The sequence below is a fragment of the Corvus moneduloides genome, chromosome 3 (assembly GCF_009650955.1).
Source record: "Corvus moneduloides isolate bCorMon1 chromosome 3, bCorMon1.pri, whole genome shotgun sequence".
In the NCBI taxonomy this organism is placed as follows: domain Eukaryota; kingdom Metazoa; phylum Chordata; class Aves; order Passeriformes; family Corvidae; genus Corvus; species Corvus moneduloides.
This window is the reverse complement of record NC_045478.1, coordinates 73,276,656-73,297,688: the sequence shown is the minus strand read 5'-3', so window position 1 is coordinate 73,297,688 and position 21,033 is coordinate 73,276,656. Positions and strand designations below refer to the sequence as shown.

The window sequence follows — 21,033 nt, the reverse complement described above, 5'->3', positions numbered from 1 at the left end:
TTTAAGTAAAAATCAGCATGTACTAAATAGAAATAATTAGAAACTGAGCATTATTCTAATGCCACATTTAACTTTGAGACTTCTGCATGATTTGTCGTAGGGTGCTGTAGGTCGAATAGTTTCAATTTATTCCTTCCGGTTATAGAAACAATTGAGTAACTTGATTTCTTTCCTCTGATAAATGAAACCTCAGATAAATGCTACTTTTACTACCAAATCATCCTTTATCCATTACCTGGCTAGAATTTTTTCTTCTAAAATCCAAAACTTCAATTGTCACTTTAAAATTAAAATAAGTAAAATTTTAAGCTTGTTAATCAAAAACAGTTCTATATTTTGCTAGTTAGATGATTGACTACACAGTATATACATTAAAACCTCGTTTTTACCCGGGGAGTAATAGAAGTACTCCGCAGCAGAGGCCCTACTATTTGAAGTCAGAAAACAGCTCTGGGCCTGAGTTGCGTTCAGTTTTTACAAGGGCTAATCTGACCTGTGGAATTAGTGCAGAGAGGTACCTGTGGGAAATATTCTTGAGACCCGTTGACTTTTGGAAACTTTGACTAGAATTAGAGCTTCTCCTGCAGGTGTGCTACAGGAGTAAATTTTAGTTGTTCCTGCTTTGCTTGTAGGAGCCATTTTCCCCAATCCAAATATGCAAAGGTAGGATGTCCCCCAGAGATGCCAAGGGGAAGAAGCTGGAAGAAGCTGGAGTGCTAGCCTAATGCTGCAGTGGGCTTCAGGGTCCCTTTCCTTTCTGAGCACTGAGCACTTGTCTTAAAATGGTTCCTCAATGAATGTGAAGAGTTTTTTGCTGCGAAAGTAGGACAGTATTTTGCAGCTGTGGCAGTATTGGGCACCATTGAAGGAGATTTTTGCCATAAGAAGTGTGAAAGAAATGTTTAACATAATATATGTTTAACGTAATGATATCTTTCAGTATAATGGTGTAATACTGTAATTGTTAGGATTGCGATTCCAAACAAATACAACACTAAAACTCATAGTTTTAGTATTTGTGAGCATCCTCTTGTTTCAGCTCTGTGTCAGATCTGTGTGGGCTACCCTGATCTGCTGTCACTGTTGTTACGGGCCACACTCCCATCCTTTCCCAGCTGAGATGTTTCCGCTTTTTCAGCCTTTCCTAGAGACAGGAAGAAGTAGGTTAAAAACAATTTGGATTCCTCTCCGTCTTTGGGATGGAGGATCATTGCTCCTGGGGATCATTCGATCAGTTGAGGTCATTACTGCTGAACATGACACTCTCTACTGTAGAGCACAAAGTCTTTCGGGGGAAAATCTTTGGTATCCCAGGGACATTTGATTGACTGGGGAGCTGACAGTGAAAAGGAAGGAGAAACCCATGCCCACAACCCTATGAAATCCCTCTATGTCTCAAAGATTTTATGGTATTTTGTGATGTCATTTTACTTTTGCTGAAGTTATTATATTCACTTTTTTTTGTATCAAAGTTATGAAATTTTCAGATGGCTTAGTTAAAAATTACCCTTTTCTGCTTTGTGCTCTGCCTTGTCTTATGGAATTGGAATTTTTATCTAATATTCTTATTTAAGTGTTTGCATTGAATATTCCTGCCCTTGTTCAATCGAATTTTTTCTCATCTTTCCTCTAACTACTGCACTGGCAAGAGAATTAAAAGTGCTTTTATTGGACTTGAGGTCCTTGAAATTTTTGATGGTTATTGAAAGATTTTGATGCTTGTAGGACATAATATTTTAAGCTATGTTGTTCTTTAAATATAAATTCCCGAATTGAAATGAAATAAAATTCTGTATTTCTTTGAGATAATAAATACCACTTTCCAGACAGTTGAAATGTATGATGCTAATAAATTTATTAACTTGGGGATTCTTTGAGAGATTTATCTTTAGAATTTGGTCACAGTTTTTCTAATGTAAAGCATGCTTATAAAAATGGAAGCTTTGCATCTTAATAGCTTTTATCTAAACACTTACTAAAAATCAAAGCACAATATCTTATGTGAGTGTAAATCATCACCCACCAGGTACTTATTAAAGATACGGTGAACAATACTAGTTGAAGACTTCAGCACCAAATGATCATAATGTACAGCTATGAATGATAGCTTATGATTAATATCTAAATAGCTAAACAGAGAAGGATGACTTTGCCTTTCAGGGCTTACATTTCACTTCTGATATGCAGAAATAATAGTACCTTCTTTTCTCACTATAATTATTATGCCATTTTCAACTGTTTTAACATCATCAATACTGGCATGAACAGCTAATTGATGAAGCTATGTATTTGTGTGCATCTTCTTGGAAATGAAGTAAGGTACTGAATTCAGGACTTATTCAGAGATAAGTTATCAGACTAGAAACATTCTGTCGATTGACAAACAGCGATGTGTGTAGAGGGTGGCTTATAGATTGCAACAATCCTTGTACTCCTGTGCTTTCTTCCATTCGGTGTCCTCATTTTTGAGGTGTTTCAGAATAGAGACCCACTCAAGCAGAGTGACAGTGGTCTTGGCCCTGAGGATATTAGGCCAGAAAGACTGTGAAACACAGTAGCACTAGAAATAAAATCCAGTGGACTGCAGCCATCAGAGCTCTCCTAGAATCATGATGGTATAAATGGAACATGAACTATGGGTACATTTGTTACAGGGATGTTATGGAGAACAGATCACTTCAAGAAAAACTGATTTCATTTCTTGATGAGATTATGTGACTGAGTGAAGAGTAGAGGCATAAATATAATACACTTAAAACTCTGCACAGTATTTGACTTGGCACCACACAACCTTCTGTTTTAAAGTATGACCACTGGGGAAAACAAACCCCACCAGAGTGTATTGATTAACAATTGTCCAGCTGACAGGTCCCAAAGATAATAGTCAGCATAGAACCATTGCTGAATGATGATGGGAATACTGGTAGTAAATAAACCACTCCTTTCAAAAATGGAAATAAAATGTCTTTTAAATATGGTGTAGAAAAGCACAAACAAATCCAGTGGATAAGCCAGACAAAGTGAAACAGAAGCTGTATTGAAAACAAGAGAGGAAAGATAAGAGCCCTTGAGTGACAGGATAGAAAAAGAAAATAATGAAAAGGTTGATCTGGTGCAGCTGCCTAGTTTGTCTGTCAAGTATGGCAGCACTAAGAAGAGAAGTTCTTACAACCTTTCCTCTAAAGCTGAAACTTGTTACTTTGACTGCATCATCACAAGCCAACACAAGAAATTAGTGACTTAACTACAAATGTAAAATCATCTTTTTCAAGCCATTTAGTCATTTTTATATGATACTGTTATAAGGACCTCAAAAAGCCACAGTTAACAAACTCTCCCATACAAATTACCAAAACAATCCACAAGGCCTCTGCAGGACTGACATTTTCCACGTTTATTTTAGTAAAGGGCACAAAAAATCCTTGTAAATGTATTACCACTTGCCCACAGATCATTAGGAAGAAAAGAAGCTTTCTCCTGCAACAGAGTGTTGACATCCTCTGTCAGGATTTTGGATCCTTTACACTAAGAGCAAAATCAATATTGTGTACAACAATGGAAATAAAAGTAGAAGCATCAGGAGTCTGATCCATACTTTGCAAGAGAAATTGTTTTACATTAATACCTGTATAATAGGAGGTATGCTTGAACAATGGCTTAATATGGGCTTATGTATATATTTGTAAATATTTGATCTACCTGTTGCGAAAATTAAAATTATTTAACAAAGTTGCTTATTTTCATAAAAATTCATTTCAATGGGATTTTGTTTTTATAGCTGAAATTTTGACTGGTTTTAAATTTCTTTTGTTTCAAACCAAATTGTATCCAGGTAAAAGCTTAATCTGCTTTACTATGGGTATCTGAGCTTGCTCAGGGTGCTTTTCCAGTGTCATTACAGTTCAACTAACAGTATATGTGTATTGTGTCCTCTCATGTGAAACATTTGTGCCTCTGAAGTGAGTCATTAATAATAGAGGTTGAGCCTGGTGCCTCTGTAACTTCATGTATGAGCTATTCCTGGAGTTAGAACTTTGAGTGGGGCTAAACCTAGTAGGTGCTAGTGCAGAATATACATGGTTTATGTAGAAGTGGTTTAAAATATGTACTTACATGATAGAGAAGTTAATAAATTTACAGAGAAAATCCTTCTTTAGCTACTCTTTTTATTTTCATCAGGATACTGCTTGGATCACTGGATGTGATTTCCTGCCTAATCTGAAATATGTTGTGGCTGTAACTGAAAGCACAGTCATTCTCTGGGACTATAAATCAAAAGAGAGACAGGTATATGTTAGATCAGACAAATGCCAAAATGAAACCTGAAAGTTGATCAGTCTTTGTTTCTAATATGCATTCACATCCCTTTGGTCTAACAGGTTGAAGGCTTTTAACTTTTTTCTTTGTAGGAACTCAGTGAAACAGTGGAATTTACACTAAAGGAGGAATACTCTTTACACACCAAATGGGATTAATAAAGTATAATAAAAGTTTGGAAGAAAAAGAAAAATTTTACACTATAGTGCAAACAAACCCCCAAACAATTTATTTTCTATGTGTGCCTAATGCACACGTGTGCACCTGTATATCTAATATGTGTGCATGGACATATATATATTTCAGAATCTGTTAAGAATCAAGGAACAGATTTTCCAAGGAATATAACATAGGTTCTTTTTGAGGTAACTTCCGGTTTTAAAGAAAATATTTTTTCATATCCTGTATTTTGTTCAGGACTTTCTAAGACCAAAAACATTTTGATGTTAATAATGTATGTCTAAACTGTTAAAGTTTTCTTTAATGCCTTATGCATCTTTTCTGACCCATATTTTAGCTTTTTCCTCCTGTTTCTGGGACTTCTCTTGGAAATTCCAAGTTAGCTGAGATGATGAGGAGAAGCAAAGTAAATATTTTTAGGATAAGATTGTCCTAGGACTTTTTTTTCCCCCTAATACTAAAAGGCTGCTTCCCAAGCTCAGGCAGGTCTATTTAAGTCTTTTTTTCAATCCAATTGGAGTTCTGGGAGGACGGCTCAGAAATTTATTCTCCACCTATTATTCTCCAAATTCCCTCCAGTCATTACATCAGTGAGAGTTGCAGATATGTTGATGAATAGGTGCAGCTCTCTTTCAGGACCACAGAAATAATAGTTCTGTATCTCTGTTATGTCTCTTTAATATTTCTGTGCTTCACAGGCAGCATCGGTGCAGTTAATTGCTATAGCATGTGAACAGTTCTAACCAGTTTAGGCTGGCAAGGATACTTTAATCAAATAACAGGTGGAGTCAGGCAGTAGAACCAATAAACAGTGTAATACAGATGACCCAAAATCCCATCCTGGGCCTTCCAGAAAGGTACCACAATGACTTGTGACAGTATTCGTTCCCACTATCTCTGTGCCTCAAAAATTGAAACACCTGCCCATATAAGTACACTTGGCACTCCCAGGCTGTATTATTAATTAGGACTCTGATATAGTTTCTTCCTGTGTGTTACTGCTATGTTTTGTGGTTTGAATTATTGTTTAATTTGGTTATTTCCAATTTTCTTGTAGATAGCATCTTATTTTTGAACAGGAAACCAAACCATATACAGTCTTAGCAAATATACCATATAGCATGGAGAGATCCTTCCTAGAATTTGTAATTAATACTTCTTCACTGAAATGGAAAAAGCTACCTATGAAACAGAGTCTTGCTGAAACTCTTAGGGTGTGCTTTTAACTCTGCTTGGTGATGGTCTTCCGTGAGTTTCTGATATCAGGAAGCAGCAATCACGGGAGCAACTAGAAAAAACAAAGTCAAGATTTGAACACTGATGTAACTAGATAAGCATGATAGATTCAGTTTAAGGACCCTTGTGCAATATCTAATAAACTCTCTAACATATTCCACAGAATAATGGTTTTGTCATCAAACCAATGAAAAACTGTCTGCTCTGTGTTTCTACGGTGACAATGTCAGATCACCTGGCTAAGGATACCATCTTAATGGGAGATGACAAGGGTTATGTTTATCTGCTTACTCTGACCAATGATGACTTCATAATGAAACAATCTAAAGCTGAAAAAGAATCACAATTTAGGTTCATGGACTCTGAATCTTTTAACATGTAAGTTGCATATGATAAAATATTAGCAGTCTTGTATTATGTTTTGTTTTTAATTTGGGTTTTGATTTCCCTAAATGGAGGATTCGCTTCTGTTTGTAAATTAACCCCATCAAACCAAAGAAAATAATTTTTGAAACTGCAGTAAGTAGGATTCGCTTGTTGTTGTGTGAAGGAAATGCCAGCATTTTTGGTAGAAGATTTTACAAGAGATCTTACAACAGAGAGGATGCAGAATAAAATTCAAGGAGAGAATTCACAATTACTGTTACCTGGTTTGACAAAGGAACAGCTTTATTGTGCCCAATTAGATGGAAGCATGATTGTGACTAGAAAAGTGCATGGTTCAACCCCGACTTTCTCTCTGCTTGCATTTAAGCTGGAAGAGTGGTTCTGTATCTGCCCTGGATATTAAATGTTAGCATTGGTTGTATGTATAACCTCACTGAAAAAATCCCTGTCCACCTACAGACACATCACAGTAGTTGCTACTGTAGCCTAATAACTTCTCCACTGATATCCCTAGGCCTAAACGCAAGCTACATGACGACTGGGTTGTGAAGATTAAGTATATTTCTGCCCTAAAACGTTTTGCATCCTGCTCTACAGACAGTATTCATTCATTTGTTTTGGATGACATAAAGCGACTAGAGGACAACCTGTAAGTATCTGACATCTTCTAGAAAGCAATAGATCTTCTGCTTTATAATTCTGCTGGAGATCAGTGCCTTGTAAGATGTCATCTTGTCATAATGAATCTGCCTTTTCTATTAGCCTTGTTAATAAAAACAAAAATACATTTGTTTAAATGCTTGAATATTTTTGTGTGCTAGCTTTTGATGTAGGAGAGGACTGTCCATATATGTTCAGTACTCACAACCCTTAAAATATGTTATGTTGACAGTTTTGTCTCCTCCAGTTTCTCCTTAGCAAGTAAATCTTAGTTAGAAAATTGATTGTTTTGTTGCATGCGTATCATATATCCATTCATTTAAAATCTATACCCAGAGAAAAATAAACTCAACTAAGTTTTATTTACAGTTTTAGTTTCACAAGTTTGAGTTATACAAGATTAAACCAAGAACACAATTTATTCTGAGGGCTGTGAAGTGGTTCTACTATGCAGCAGGAAAGAGGTTATGGCCTCCTTATTAGTGCCAAGTCCTTATTCATATGGCTCATCAGTGCTATTAGTTGATTAAGCTGATTCCAAGCCTAATTATTCTGTGAATTTAGAAAAGTTTATAGTACAATTAAATAATACAAATTGAATTCGATGTAAGAAGGACCTATAAAGAACATATAAATAGAACTTTTCATTCAAATGTCTCAAAAAATTGTAAATATTATATCAGCTTCTCAATTCCTCTGTGAGGTAAATCCAGAGAAATTAATAGACTTTTAAGGCTAGTAGCTACAACTATTATAATCTGTTTTATTTCTTGTGTAACACAGGCCATAAATATTCATGTAGTAGTTCTTGAATCAATACAGTAACTTTAAGTTTTATGAGTATTGCATGTCTGTTGAGGATGGGGAAAGTGAACTATGAAACACTTACAGATTGTCCAAGGTCACATGCGTCAGCTGAGAAATCCTGTTTGTTTTTGTTGGGAGCTTTGGAGAAATAGGATTAGTTAGAAGAGAAAGAAAACTAAGTCTGCAGAGCCAAAAATCTAGTCAAAAGTGTAGATGCTACCATCAAATACTTCAATGAAGAACATAAACTGCAAATACCTTGGTAGTTCTTTTTCATTTCACACTGTCAATAGTGTCTCCAAATGCAATAAATACTTATCTCTAAGCAGTTTCACAAAACAGGTAGATGAATTTATGTTTAGACAACTGAAAAATTACACAGCTCTTAAAATGAAATTAATAGTCCTAAAAATATCTATAGGTCAAATCATTTTGAAATGTCCATTTAATAAGTAACTCTTATTTAAAAATATTATTTACTGGTTCTAACAAAAGAAATTTTCCCAATTAACTTCGCGTCAAGGAATTGTTATTGTACTCAAAGAGGGATGCAGTGCATCTTCTCCCTTATGTGACTTGAGTTTCTTTGTCAATAATGGCTGGTGAACACCTATAATATTTTCTTGTAAAGTATTTAAAAAAGGGAGGTATGCATATGGTCACAGGGTGCTTCTGTTACAAGGCCATGGCTTGGACAGGACTTCACAGTGCCAGAATCCCTTATTTCCACTGATCTTGGAAAAGTATCAAGACTGTTCATTAAAGAGCTAATGAACAGTTATATAGAATTATAAAAGGTGAAAAAACCTTACAAAATCTGTTAATCATACATTTAAATCAATTGTTATTTTACATCATCAAGAGAATCAAGACTTCTCTGTTAGAGCTCTGGAAAAAAAATCTTTTCTCCCTCTAAATAATAGGAAGCAAGCAGCCTTTTATTTACACCTGCCTAGAAATAACAAGCTCTTTCATTAATCTGCAAAGTTTCCAGAGTCTTTTGTTAGATTTACTGTCACCCCCATTTATGGTTTTCAATATTAATGGCTACTCTAGTCCAGAATAGATGAACTAATACTTGTCTGAATTTCAAAGGAAAAAATTAAATGTATACTCATTTAGTTCTGTACAGCTTATTTACACTGGCAGTCGTTGTTTCATGGGAATGACAGGTGTATACCTTGCTATTGCTACATCCAGAAATCAATAAAATATTCACTCATTAGTAGAAATGGATAAAAATGGAGAGATAAGCAGAAGTTGCTCAAAGGATGGGTTTAGAAGGGACACTGAGTCAATCTGAATCTGTGTTAGTTGTTTGAATTCCCATGCTTTAGCAGTGAATGTAATAGAATAGCTGTTGAGTTTCACATACTTGTCTCATGTTGTTATACAACACAAAATAGATCATATAAAGAATAGTCATTATACAATACATTGTACAGAAGCAACAGAAAAGTAACTGCATGTAATGTAACATTGAGATCACAGTAGACCTCCATGTCTGAAACAGGCAATTGTAGTTGCTTTGGTACTTTTCCTCAGTGATTAACTGCTTTAAGCACACAGGCTTGTGTGCAGCTTACTTTGGCAACAGCTACCAGTTTGGGAGTCTGTTTGGAGTTTGCCTGTTAAAAGATTCAGGTGTATAAATTGGATATTTATTTCTTTAATGGAAAGTGCACCCTCTTTCTGTTTCATTGGTGCCAGTATCACTCCAAGTCTCTGTTACAAATCAATTCGCTTTTAACATGAGATTGTATACGTTATGCAAACAGCTATTCTGTATACTACAGAAAAATAAGGCAGAATGACCGTAGACTGTATTTTTCTAATATTTCTTACATGATTGTTTTATTAACAATTGCAGACCTGTAAAGGAATTTTCTGTCTCTAAAGGAGTAAATGCCTTCACATACTGTGGAAAGGCAAAAGTCATTGTCACTGGAGGTAAGTATCGGGTTTTTTCCAAGACATACTCCTTCATCCATTTCTTCCCAGTTATCCAATAATTTTATGGGCCTGTCTGCTTCAGTGGTCATATTTTGTGCTGCAGAAATGTTGCTGGAGTATGGCAGCAATCTTGTTTATATATTGTGTCTGTTAAAAATTGCAATGTCGAACATAGGAATTCTTATGTCTATATTTAACAAGAGCTAAAAAAAATGGCCAAGACTGCTGTCCAGCCTTGATAATATACAAGGCAGTATAACTCAAAAAAAAAAAAAAAAAAAGACCTAGACATGGGAAATAATTCATGTTGAATTTTAACCGTTTCCCAAGAGGAAAATAGTGACAGATATCAAAATAAATATCAGACAGTTCTATTGATTTTCTAGACACAAGATTTAAGAGAAAAGCAATACAGCTGTAGAAGAGTTATTAGTGAACATTCTGAAGTTCAGCCTTGGAGCAGATACTGTTTACACTGATTACCTTGTCATAAAAAAGTAGTCTGGAGAAATGTACTGATGACATAAAGGAGGTCCTATAGAACGAAGTGTGGGTAGAACTGGAGGATTTTGCTGTGGTAATAAAATCAGAGTGAGGTGTCTGAATGGGAAAGAAAGTCAATTACACAGGAACTAGTAAAAGTTTCTTTTACACACTGGAAATCTTCTTCTGGAAATAGAAGAAGAGAAAAATCTGGGTAAACTTTCTAAGAAAGTTATAATAGCTGTGGTAGGCCAGACCAAAGGTCTGCCTAAAGCACTCCCCCCACTTTGTCAGTGACTAGCAGTAAACACTTGTGGCACAGAATAGGAATAGGACGACCATGCAGCAACACTTGCCCTAGGTACCTGTGCTGGTTCTATATTGCTGATATGAACCATATTTGAGAAAGATTAGTTGAGTATAGAAAAAGGGTGGGGGAAGTCTTATCGTGGAGAGACTGTTCATAAAACAGAATCACAGAATATTCTGAGTTGGAAGGTACCTGTAAGGATCATCAAGTCCAACTCTTATGTGAATGGCCCATAAAGCGATTGAACTCACAACCTTGGTGTTTTTAGCAGCAGGCTCTAACAAACTGAGCTAAGCTCTTACTGCACCACTGTGCAAAGATTAAAAAAGTATAGTTTCTATAACGTAGAAAAGTGACAATTAACAAGGAATGCCACTGATGTCTATTAGAGCAAAAATTAGAGCAGTGATGTTCAGAAAGAGTCTTCTGTCCAGTGGCAGTTGCAGAAAAATATTCTCAGTTTGAAATGGAGCTTGGAATTTTGAAAAGGTTAGATTGCATACTTGTTTGTGATGGTTGCAGGATAGACTTAGAATGCAGGAGCTCCTATCCCATCTAAACAGATACCTAATCAGAATATTTCAGAAGCAGATGAGTTTTCTCAACATTGAATTCTAATTTGTTTTGACTTTCACTACACAAAAGTATTTAAAGTGTGGGCAACATGAAAAAAGTTTAATAATACTGTGTTTAAGGACTCTGTAATGATGATTTTGATGATTTTTGAAAAAGTGTAAGAAATTGTACTTCTAACAGTCTTCCTGTCAATTCATAATATTTACATACCCTTGAGTTGGAATCCCGTCTTGCTTGTTCACCCAACAGCCATTGTCTAATTATTGAAAGACATCCTCCTGCCTCTCACCCTCATTCCCAAAGCTTAGCCCTGCTGCTCCCCTTGAAAAAGAAAGGAAATTATTCCTGAGCTGTATTACTAAGAGTCTCAGAACACAGTGGGAATGCATGTCCAAAGACAAAGACAGGGTGGGATCATCGCTTTAAGTTTCACTGTGGAGTTAGATCAGTCAGGGCCCACTATGAAGCCGAACCAAGAACTGGAATAATGCTACAGGTCTTGAGAGTCCTGTCTGCTAAAGCCTTCAAAAGCTGAGCTTCAGAATTCTGTGCTCTCTTAATAGAATGCACTGCTCACAATGGCACTGCATGCTGCCAGGCTGGAGCGCACTATGTTTGCCTCTGTATCTTAAAAGTCATCTCACTCTTAACTAACTGAAAAACACACGTTGATGATCCAGTTAATGACAGATGTAAGCTATTTAAAATGAACACAAGCTAGTTAATTTGGGAGCCTGCAATTTTATCTGTAATATACCCTAAAAATCAGAGACCATAACAGGTAAATAATTCAGGAATCGTAATATATAGATTTCTTGGTGACATGTTCAAACATTTGTAAAAGCTATGTTTATTTGTCGCATTCAGCAATTAAAATAAAAGGAAAATCCAGCCTTTGATTGCAGGCTAGCTTCTAAAGTATTCAGCAAGGATATATCTGCTAAACGTTTTACTAAGTCTCAACTTAATGTTATTTAGCCAGGTGTTTATAGCACAAATGGAATGTTACATACTGTGATGAATTATTACTGTGATTATTAAAGAAGTCATGTTTTAACTCTTACTCTTCTTACTGAAAGACACATGCTCATGAGTTTTTCAGTACTGTGACGCAACCTAATTTTATCTTCTAGATATTTGATGTTTATAAAAATGAATAAGATAAAAACAAACCTGGTACTGAGTTTGCTTTTCATGCTTAAGGCTAGATTTCAACCAGTAAAATTATAAAAGCCTGATGGCAGCCTAAAATATGGAGCCCAGAGTAGTTTAAAATAACTTCTTTGTGTACCATTTTGCATTAATATTACATTGAATGGTGAAGTTACATGGTTTTCTTCTTATTCTGTATTCATTTCAATTCCAGCTATGTCTTAATCATCACTTCAAGGGCATGACTGCAGTTAAAATCAAATTAGGTATGCATATAAAAGCAGGAGATGATCAGGTTTAAATGATACTTCAACTTCTAGCCCTATTAGTTCTTCAAATCTGGCTGTTGTTTTCCTGTGAGCAATGAAGCAGAAGAAAAACTATTCATGTTTTCTAAATCTAACAATAACAGATTAAGACTGATAAAAGGAACTACTCTCTGCTTGTTCAGTTTCCTTTGTGAATTCCTGGAACAAGTGAAGCACATTTTCAGGAATTCCCAGGAATCTTAGTGATAGAAATCACATACCAGAACTCCTCTAATATTAGCTCTCAGAAGCTAATGATGCAGTCTAAATTTAAGAAAAACACAAAAGACAGACAAGGAAGCACAAAGAAAAAATATTGAGACATTTGTCAGTATGATAAGCTAGTTTGCCAGATGTCTGACTGTTGTGAAGAGATTTTGCAGACATTATAAGGCAAGATTATTTAAAAGACAGATTTGAAGGAAAGACAAGTTCTTTTAAATTATAAGGAGTTTTCTGTGTGAGAGTAGCAGCATAGAAAGAAACCAGGAGGTATATTTTTCATTTATAGTCTATAGAAGATGCCAGGCTAAGCCTAGTATTTCTCCATTCAAAAATGTTATTGTTCTCAAGTGGGTTTCAACATCACTGAGGTGCAGACAGCTCAGCAGACTTGTAATACCGCACAAATTGCAAAACTGTGTCGTCAAGAGAGACAGTTTGACAAAGCATCACATGTTCAAAGAAGGTATTTGAGTCCGTAACATCTAACTAGAACAGAGCTGTGGCTGTAGAATCTGACTTCTAAAAAAACCCTAAACATCTGTTTTTATAATTATTTATCATGGAAAGGACCCCCACACAACTGAATCTGTTTGGATTCAAATCACTGATTTCACAAAATCTTAAAAATTTGCTGTTGGATAGATCATCTTCTTCAGGCTTTTCTTGAATGTGCTTAATAAGCACACTTTCTGTGTCAGGATTCTTAATCCTGGAGGCATATTTGGAGCATGGAGAGAACAAATGTTCCAGGAAATGTTCCAGTGTAGCAGTGAACGTTAGGGCCAATCTGGCATTAGTCCAGAAATAGAGAAGAGAATGCATCTACTACTATAAAAAAAAATCTAATATAAATAGTATCTACTATAATAAATAAAATCTACCATTATCTCCACGTCAGTAAAAGGAACTAAAATTAATCCACAATTCACATGAAAAGCAAACAGTATTTTTAATGTAGGGAAAGGTTTTCTTCCCAAATGTCACTTGATCTTCCAGTTAATATCTGAAGTAAATGGCAAGTATTAATGATTCTACTCTTAAAAGACATTCTCTGTGCCAGAATTAAAGGGGGCTATCCTCCCCTTCGATCATCTGCCATTACTTCAGGAATATAAAGAACAGAGCAGTTAGGAAGACCAAGAAAGGTTCTGTTCCTCAAAAGTGCAGCAAGCAGGCAGTCAAGTTGATCAGGTATTGTCAACAGCTTCTACCCAGTTTTCCATCATCTTAAGACATGACAGTTTCTATCTGGGGCTGGTAAGAGGTATGTTGTTGAAGCAATGTCTGTTCCCTCTGATGTTATAACCAGTCTCACTGGAGGCTTTTGTCTACTTTATTTCATGTCCTTCTCATGGGAGGCCTGCAAGCTGAGTTTTACTCCCATGGACTTGTTTCTCAGTATATACTGACCTGGTTACAAGGGTTCTGCTAACTTGCAGGTCCTGTCTGGGACAGCTTAACACAAAATCTGAGGAAGTGAGCAGGGACCCACCATGTTCCAGAGTTTCCCCATCCAAAAGGGCTTCATAAACCATTTGTGCAGTTATAACCCATTTAAGCTACTTCCTGCCATGCTTACAGCATATAAAGATTATCTAGAGTAGTTTTGCCTGAAAAAGAATCTCTTCCCCCTGAAGTTTCAAGCCAGTCATCTACTTACTCATGGTCCTCCTTTCCTGTGCAGAAGTTCTCCCTCCATTGTGCTGGTACAGCTGTTTGCATAGTTGAATTCTCAGTCACACTTGTGAAATGAGCTGGTATAAATCAAAATGGCTTTCTGTTGTAGTTATTTTAAGAGTAGATCATTCCTCCAGTGAGCCTCTCTCATTTAGAGAGAAGCCACATAAACAGTGGAATCAATTTAACTCAGAGAACAATATTGTTTAATGGAGGAAAAGGGAGATGGTGCTCCTAAACAAATCACATCTTGCTGCATTAAGAAGGAAAGGAATAGATTTCTGGAGAGATATGGAGAGACTGACTAATGGTAGTAGGTTGAACAAGCTTAAGGAAGATTATTAACATAATTGAGCTGAGCGCTTAACATAATTGAGCTGGTTCTCTTGGGGCATGTACTTCTTAGTCTGTGGGATTTTTTGCTTTTTGCTCTTCAATTTAAGCTGAGAGAAAACTAAAACTTGAACAGAAGTCTAGACAAAATGTGGCTATTTCATTTATTGTGTGTCAAAATAGAGTGTTCCACCAGATGCATACAATTCGTACAATTGCAATATTTGCCAGGAATTGAAAGTTAAAATAATTTTTTAACATCTTTGTGTTTTGAAATATTTATGGAAGCTGTTAGCAAAATAGTACCGAAGATTCAGCTATAACACAATCAAAGATTATTCCTTAAATTGTAGGCAAATTTGAAGTTTGAACATACAGATAAGAATGAAACACCTAATTCTTTACTACAAACTCAATCATCAGCAGTTACTATTTCCTATCTGCCATCAGCTTTCATGCCCACTCCTTTCTGCATGTTCTTCCATAGAGGAGGTTATCCCTTTGTGTCCTGGCTAAATGGACACAAAAATTTTTTTACATTTTTCTAAATTACGTCTTTGAAGGAAACAAAAAAATATGAAGCCCAGTTGTATTTTTATTAAAGTGCTCTGCTCCTCTGGGACTAGTCCATGTAGTCCCATTCAGTGTCACCACCATTCCTCTAGTAAAATAAAAAGGCTTTGAAAAGCTAATCAGTTACGCATTTTTAATATGTGTTTGGGGATTAGCAATGAAACATAAGCTGGAATCCATCCCTTAGAATGAAAAATTCACATCCTTATATGGGAGTAGTCTACCTGAATGAAAGGACAGACTTATGAACACTAAGCTCTCAATTACAAAGCTTATTTGCAGTACAAGTGACTATTCAATCTTTCTAACTATATATATTTCATTTTTTTTTTCTTTCAGGTAATGACAGAGTCCTTCGTTTGTGGAATCCTGCTGTTAATTTTAGTCCTACAGGGAAGCTATTAGGACACAGACACAGTGTTGTGGAAATTGTGACCAATGAAAAAGATCAACATGTCATCAGCCTTTCCTGTGCAAAGGTAAAACACTTTTCTGAACTTCAAGGAAACAGGGCTGCAAGAAGGATCCAGAGAAGTACAGGCCTGTCAGCCTGACCTCAGCGCCCCGCAAAGTTATAGAACAGATCATCTGGAGTGCAATCACACAGCACATACAGGACAGCCAAGGGATCAGGCCCAGCCAGCACAGGTTTAGGAAAGGCAGGTCCTGCCTGACTAACCTGGTGTCCTTTTATGACCAGGTGACCTGCCTGGTGGGTGAGGGGAAGCTGTGGATGTTGTCTACCTGGACTTCAACGAAGCCTTCGAGGCCATCCCCCATAGAACACACCTGGAAAATCTGTCAGCCCACACACAGCTTGCACAGATGCACCTTCACTGGGTTAAGAACTGGTTGGATGACCAGGCCCAGGGAGTTGTAGTGAATGGTGCCACATCCAGCTGGCAGCCAATCTCTAGAGGTGATCCCCAGACCTGCTCAATATCCCTACTGATGCTCCAGATGAGGGGACTAAGTGCACCCTCAGTAAATTCACAGAAGACACCAAGCTGGGGGAGTGTCGATCTGCTGGAGGGTAGGAGGGCTCTGCAGAGGCATCTGGAGAGGCTGGATCGATGGGCTGAGGCCAACAGTGTGAGGTTCAATAAGACCAAGTGTCAGGTCCTGCACTTCGGCCACAACAACCCCAGGCAGCATTACAGGCTTGGGGGAGAGTGGCTGAAAGCTGCCCAGCAGGAAAGGACCTGGGGTTACTGGTCAACAGCAGCTGAACTTGAACTGGGAATGTGCCCATATGGCCAAGAAGGCCAGTGGCATCCTGGCCTGTATCAGCAATAGTGTGGCCAGCAGGACCAGGGCAGTGACTGTCCCCCTGTACCCAGCACTGGTGAGGCCACTCCTCAAATCCTGTGTTCATTGTTGGGCCTCTCACTTTAGGAAGGACATTGAGGTGTTGGAGCATGTCCAGGGAAGGACATGAGGCTGATGAAGGGCCTGGAGCACAAGTCCTACAAGGAGCGGCCTTGGGAGCTGGGGGTATTCAGCCTAGAAAAAAGGAGACGGGGAGGAGCCATTATCACTCACTACAACAGCCTGAAAGGGAGTTGCAGCCAGGTGGGGATCATCCTCTTCTCCCAGGCAACTAGAAATAGGACAAGAGGAAATGGCCTTAGACTGTGCCAGAGGAGGTTTAGGTTTAATATCAGGAAGAATTTCTCCACAGAAAGGGTTGTTAAACATTGGAATGGGCTGCCCGGGGAGGTGGTGGAGTCACCATCGCTGGAAGTGTTAAGAAACAACTGGATGTGGCACTTAGTGCCGTGATCTGGTTGACAAGGTGGTGCTTGGTCAGAGGTTGGACTCGGTGATCTTGGAGGTCTTTCCAACCTAAATGATTCTGTGATTCTGTGAAATCAATGTTAGAAATTCAAGTAGGAATCTATTTTTGAGTAAGCACTTCTGATAGTAATTGGTTATCAGTTTGTTTAATTAAAAGGCAGGGTTTAGTTTAACATTTCCAAATTATTTTATGTTGAGAAGCAAGAATGGAACTATTTGACATACTATCTTCCCAAGTGTGATAAAAAAATGTGTACAATAGTAGATATTAACATTCTGATAATTTCTGTATTACTTTAGCAACTGTCAGAATTAAAACAGAACCTGTACTCAAATGCTTCATTCAGTAGTGATCACCTGCAAAAATTTCCTGCAGCTCTTTTACCTTTCTCTCTGCCTGCCTGCTTAAATCCATAGGTGGAGTTCTTCTGGTGTCTCTATGTATCTTGTTCAGCTATTGATCTCTTTCTAAGCTGTGTCTTTTACAAAGCTTACTGATCCAAAGCATTGCCCATGAACAGGAATACTAATAAAATCAGTAAAAACACTTCTTCTACCAAATATTGTAAGATTCTGCTGGAAATAGATGGGTTTACAAGAAGTTATTGGTGGAATCATGGTGTTGGTGATTTATATCATTATATCATTTGTCACTTTTCAGGAGAGAATAAAAACTTCTGTAAATATGTGTAAAAATAAAAGAGAAGCCCCTGAGGGAGTAGTTGTGAATGGCTATGGAACTCTTTCAAGAGTGGTCCAGTGCAATATTTTCAATATTTAGCACTACTCAATATCTTCTAGCATCTACAATGATGGAGTAGAGAGGATAGATACTAAATCAACCAGTTACCCCAAACTGGTTAAAGCTGCAGGCTTTGAGCAGAAGTATTAGAGTTCAGAATGGCCATTGAAATTGAAGGTATGATCTATGAAAAATAGCTCCTATAAATCAATAAAGTAATTAGTCAACCGAGATATCCATTTATCTCAAAGTTTTCCAGATTTTTATTGGGTTATGTAGGAAATATTCCTGCCCATGCCACTCCTCTGCTCTAATTGCTTACTACTGCTCATTGTGGTGACAGTAAATACCACATTTTCACTTCTTTAATCTTATTCTTAAAAAATCCCGCACATTTCTAAAAGTAATACTAGCTGAAAATAAATTATCAAAATTTCCCATCTTCACATAATCCTGGAGCTATAACCCTTCCCCCTTCCTCACTCCTATAAACCTATACCTGTCTGTTCTGTAGTAACTGTAACTTTGCTACAGGCATGCATTACTGTGGATTAAGGAGGGTTTTGACAGATAGCCTGCAAGCTATACATGTAGGAAAAATGCAGTAAGATGTAAGACATGACTTAAGGGGAATGAATGAACATTAAGATATTTATGGAAAAGCAACTGAGAATGAAGCCCCTGGGGCAGTAAATGTAGATCTCTTGAGGGCCCTTTTGGGCTTTTCTGTGATTCAGTATGATGATTCATAAGAAAGCAAAATCTATTTTAAAAGTCTCCAACTATGTGGACATGTGATCTTAACTAAATATAGCTGAGTTGTGCCAATGACGTCAGTAAGACCACTTGTATCTGCAAATGAATATATGAAAGTATGTTTTAATTAAAAGCTATGCGTGTTTTAAATAGTGCAATGAGTTACAAGGCTGAAATTACACTTCTCAAAAAAAAAAAAGAAAAGCCTCAAAAAAATAGACGTAAATTCCTAGACTTTCAAATGTCAGATAAATCTTGTGGTCATAGTGAAAACTATATCAAAAAAGAAGGAATCCCTCACAGAGAAGTCTAAACACAGATTTTCAAATAAAGTGCTGATCACTCTGTACCTCAAATATGCAATCTATAGATGATACATAGTATACCAAATAGCACAAGGTGGTCAGCTGTAACAGGATTGCTTCCAACCTACTTAAAGCACATTTCTGTTTGATAGTCAAGAAACAGGAATTAAACAGAGGTGTGCAACTTCTCAGGGAACTTTTAACTTTACTTTAAACATTTAATTTGTTTCCACGTAAAAAACAAAGACCAACTTGCTTTTCCATCTGCCTAGCATAAAAAAATCAAAATAGTTTTCTCTGTTTTGTTTCAATCTTTCAGTGACTGTGATATAGGAGGCCGCTGAAGCAAAATATGGACAGCCTATATATCTATACTGAAAATAAGTTAGAGACATATCAATGATCTCATAGAAGCATTGTATCCTAGCAAAGCAAAATCTCTTTATATAGATTTTACAATAAATACTTGACAGAATAGGAGAACTAGGGAAAAGCTTGGGAAAATTTAATTAATACTTTTTCAGAACCTTCCCAAAGTTAAATTTAACCTAAACCATATCAGCTATCCATGTTAAAATAGAAGCTTTTTTATTGTGCTATTTTCAACTAAAGTTGCAAAAAAGGTGAAAAGTAGGGACTTTGAATTTTTTTAAATTTAGGTTTGCAGTTGTTATCTTTGTTACATAATTGGTACATTTGAGGATTCAGACTGATTTTAAACTTTATGGCTATTTTTCTTGAACTATATTGAGAAGTTCCTTGTCATTGTAAAGATATTTTTATGCAATATCAAATGTGCTCACAAGAATGTCTCTGCAGCCTGTATGTAACTGATTTATTCTACAGAGTTCAAAAATAAGGGATCACATTGGCTTTTGGTTTCAGACTTGTGCTGCAGCAAAGCGTTGCAGTCTGAAGAAGTATTGGCAGAATTAAGGGCTCAAAACCTGCAGTGAATGGTTTTAAAGATGCCACAAATGTTACACATCTATTACCAGAGTACTGGGGGATGTATTTGATGGTGTTAGCCTTAGTTCCATACTACAGAACAGAAATGTACGTTGTAGTTTATACAAAAATGTAAAAATGAACAAATCCGAAACTGTGGTTTCACAGCACTAGTGAAAGAAGTTAGAAATCACAGGGGATTTATATTATAGTGGAAGAGCTAGCTTAGAAGATTATTAATTCTAACAGTCTGGACGTCACAGAGCATGGAAAACAGAGTAGATCCCAGGAGAAGGGAAGGGAGGCAGGCATCAGTGTGTTAACTTTGTGAGGTAGATTCCAGACATACAGATTACTCAGCAGGCCTTGGCTCTGTGGAAGCCCAGCTCAGCAATAACAAAAAAATCTCTGTATTACCAACCTCTGTTCAGCACAAATCCAAAACACAGCCCCATACCAGCCACTGGGAAGAAAATTAACTCTACCCCAGTCAAAACTAGTACATTTCACTAGATCAGTTCTGGTTTTGTCAGCAGAAGAAACAGTGTTGTCTTCTTTTTGGAGCAGACTTCTTTATTTACTTGGTGGCATTTTTGGCGAATACAGATTTCTGGAAAGCATTGAAGAGAGCTCTGTGGTATTTAATCTAACTGAAAACAAGTTGTCCTGAGCCAGTAATAACAAAAAAAATTACAACTACAATTAAGAAACTGTTTCGGAATTTGAATTCGAACACTGGTTCTATTTAAGAAAATGAAGATTTCTTTAGCTATTACAGCACATAAGCATTTTGTTTTCTCCAATATTATAAAGATTTCTTGATAGAACTAATTATTAGTAAACAGTTGTCAGGCAGCTATTAAAATTTTTCTAATTCTCCTATCACAAAAATTAAACTTAGTTTAATTGGGTTTATAACATAAGAATATCTACAGATTAGGCAGAGACATTAATTTGTATATAATTTCTGTATGACCTTTAGTCGTATGAATTAGTATTTCCATAGTAGTGACACTGAGGTAGAGGGGAGGGCCAAGGCAGGAATTGTTATAATTCTGTGTTGCTGAACTTGCTCCAGAGTATAATATTCATGGAAATAAGTTTATTCCTGATCTTCCAGATTGTGAAGACCTTAGAGATAACAGTTTGCATAGGTGCAGTTACAGCTGTAGTCCACAGCTGTGTCTTTTTCTTCAGCAATTCAGTTAAGTGAATTTACAAGAAGATCTGAAATGGTGATGTGACCCATGTGTTTCTAATCATAGGAACATGCTCTGAATCTTGTGCTGAGATTTCCCACAAGCACAA

At 36.7% G+C, this 21,033-nt stretch overlaps 1 protein-coding gene across 17 annotated transcripts in view; it reads left to right on the top strand.

Moving 5' to 3' along the window:
• The window catches only part of WDR64 (WD repeat domain 64), a 70,701-nt gene that overhangs the window by 17,925 nt on the left and 31,743 nt on the right, over window positions 1-21,033 (top strand). For 15 of the 17 annotated variants that reach the window (XR_004238791.1, XM_032102180.1, XM_032102183.1 and 12 more), the window contains 5 exons: window positions 4,180-4,287; window positions 5,897-6,111; window positions 6,635-6,769; window positions 9,458-9,537; window positions 15,517-15,656. Coding sequence is in view for 16 of the 17 variants with exons in the window: in XM_032102180.1 (XP_031958071.1) it covers window positions 4,180-4,287; window positions 5,897-6,111; window positions 6,635-6,769; window positions 9,458-9,537; window positions 15,517-15,656 (678 nt within the window). In the remaining variant the exon portion in view is untranslated. The remainder of the gene's footprint in view (window positions 1-4,179; window positions 4,288-5,896; window positions 6,112-6,634; window positions 6,770-9,457; window positions 9,538-15,516; window positions 15,657-21,033) is intronic. The other 2 variants (XM_032102182.1, XM_032102191.1) reach the window with 1 other exon arrangement.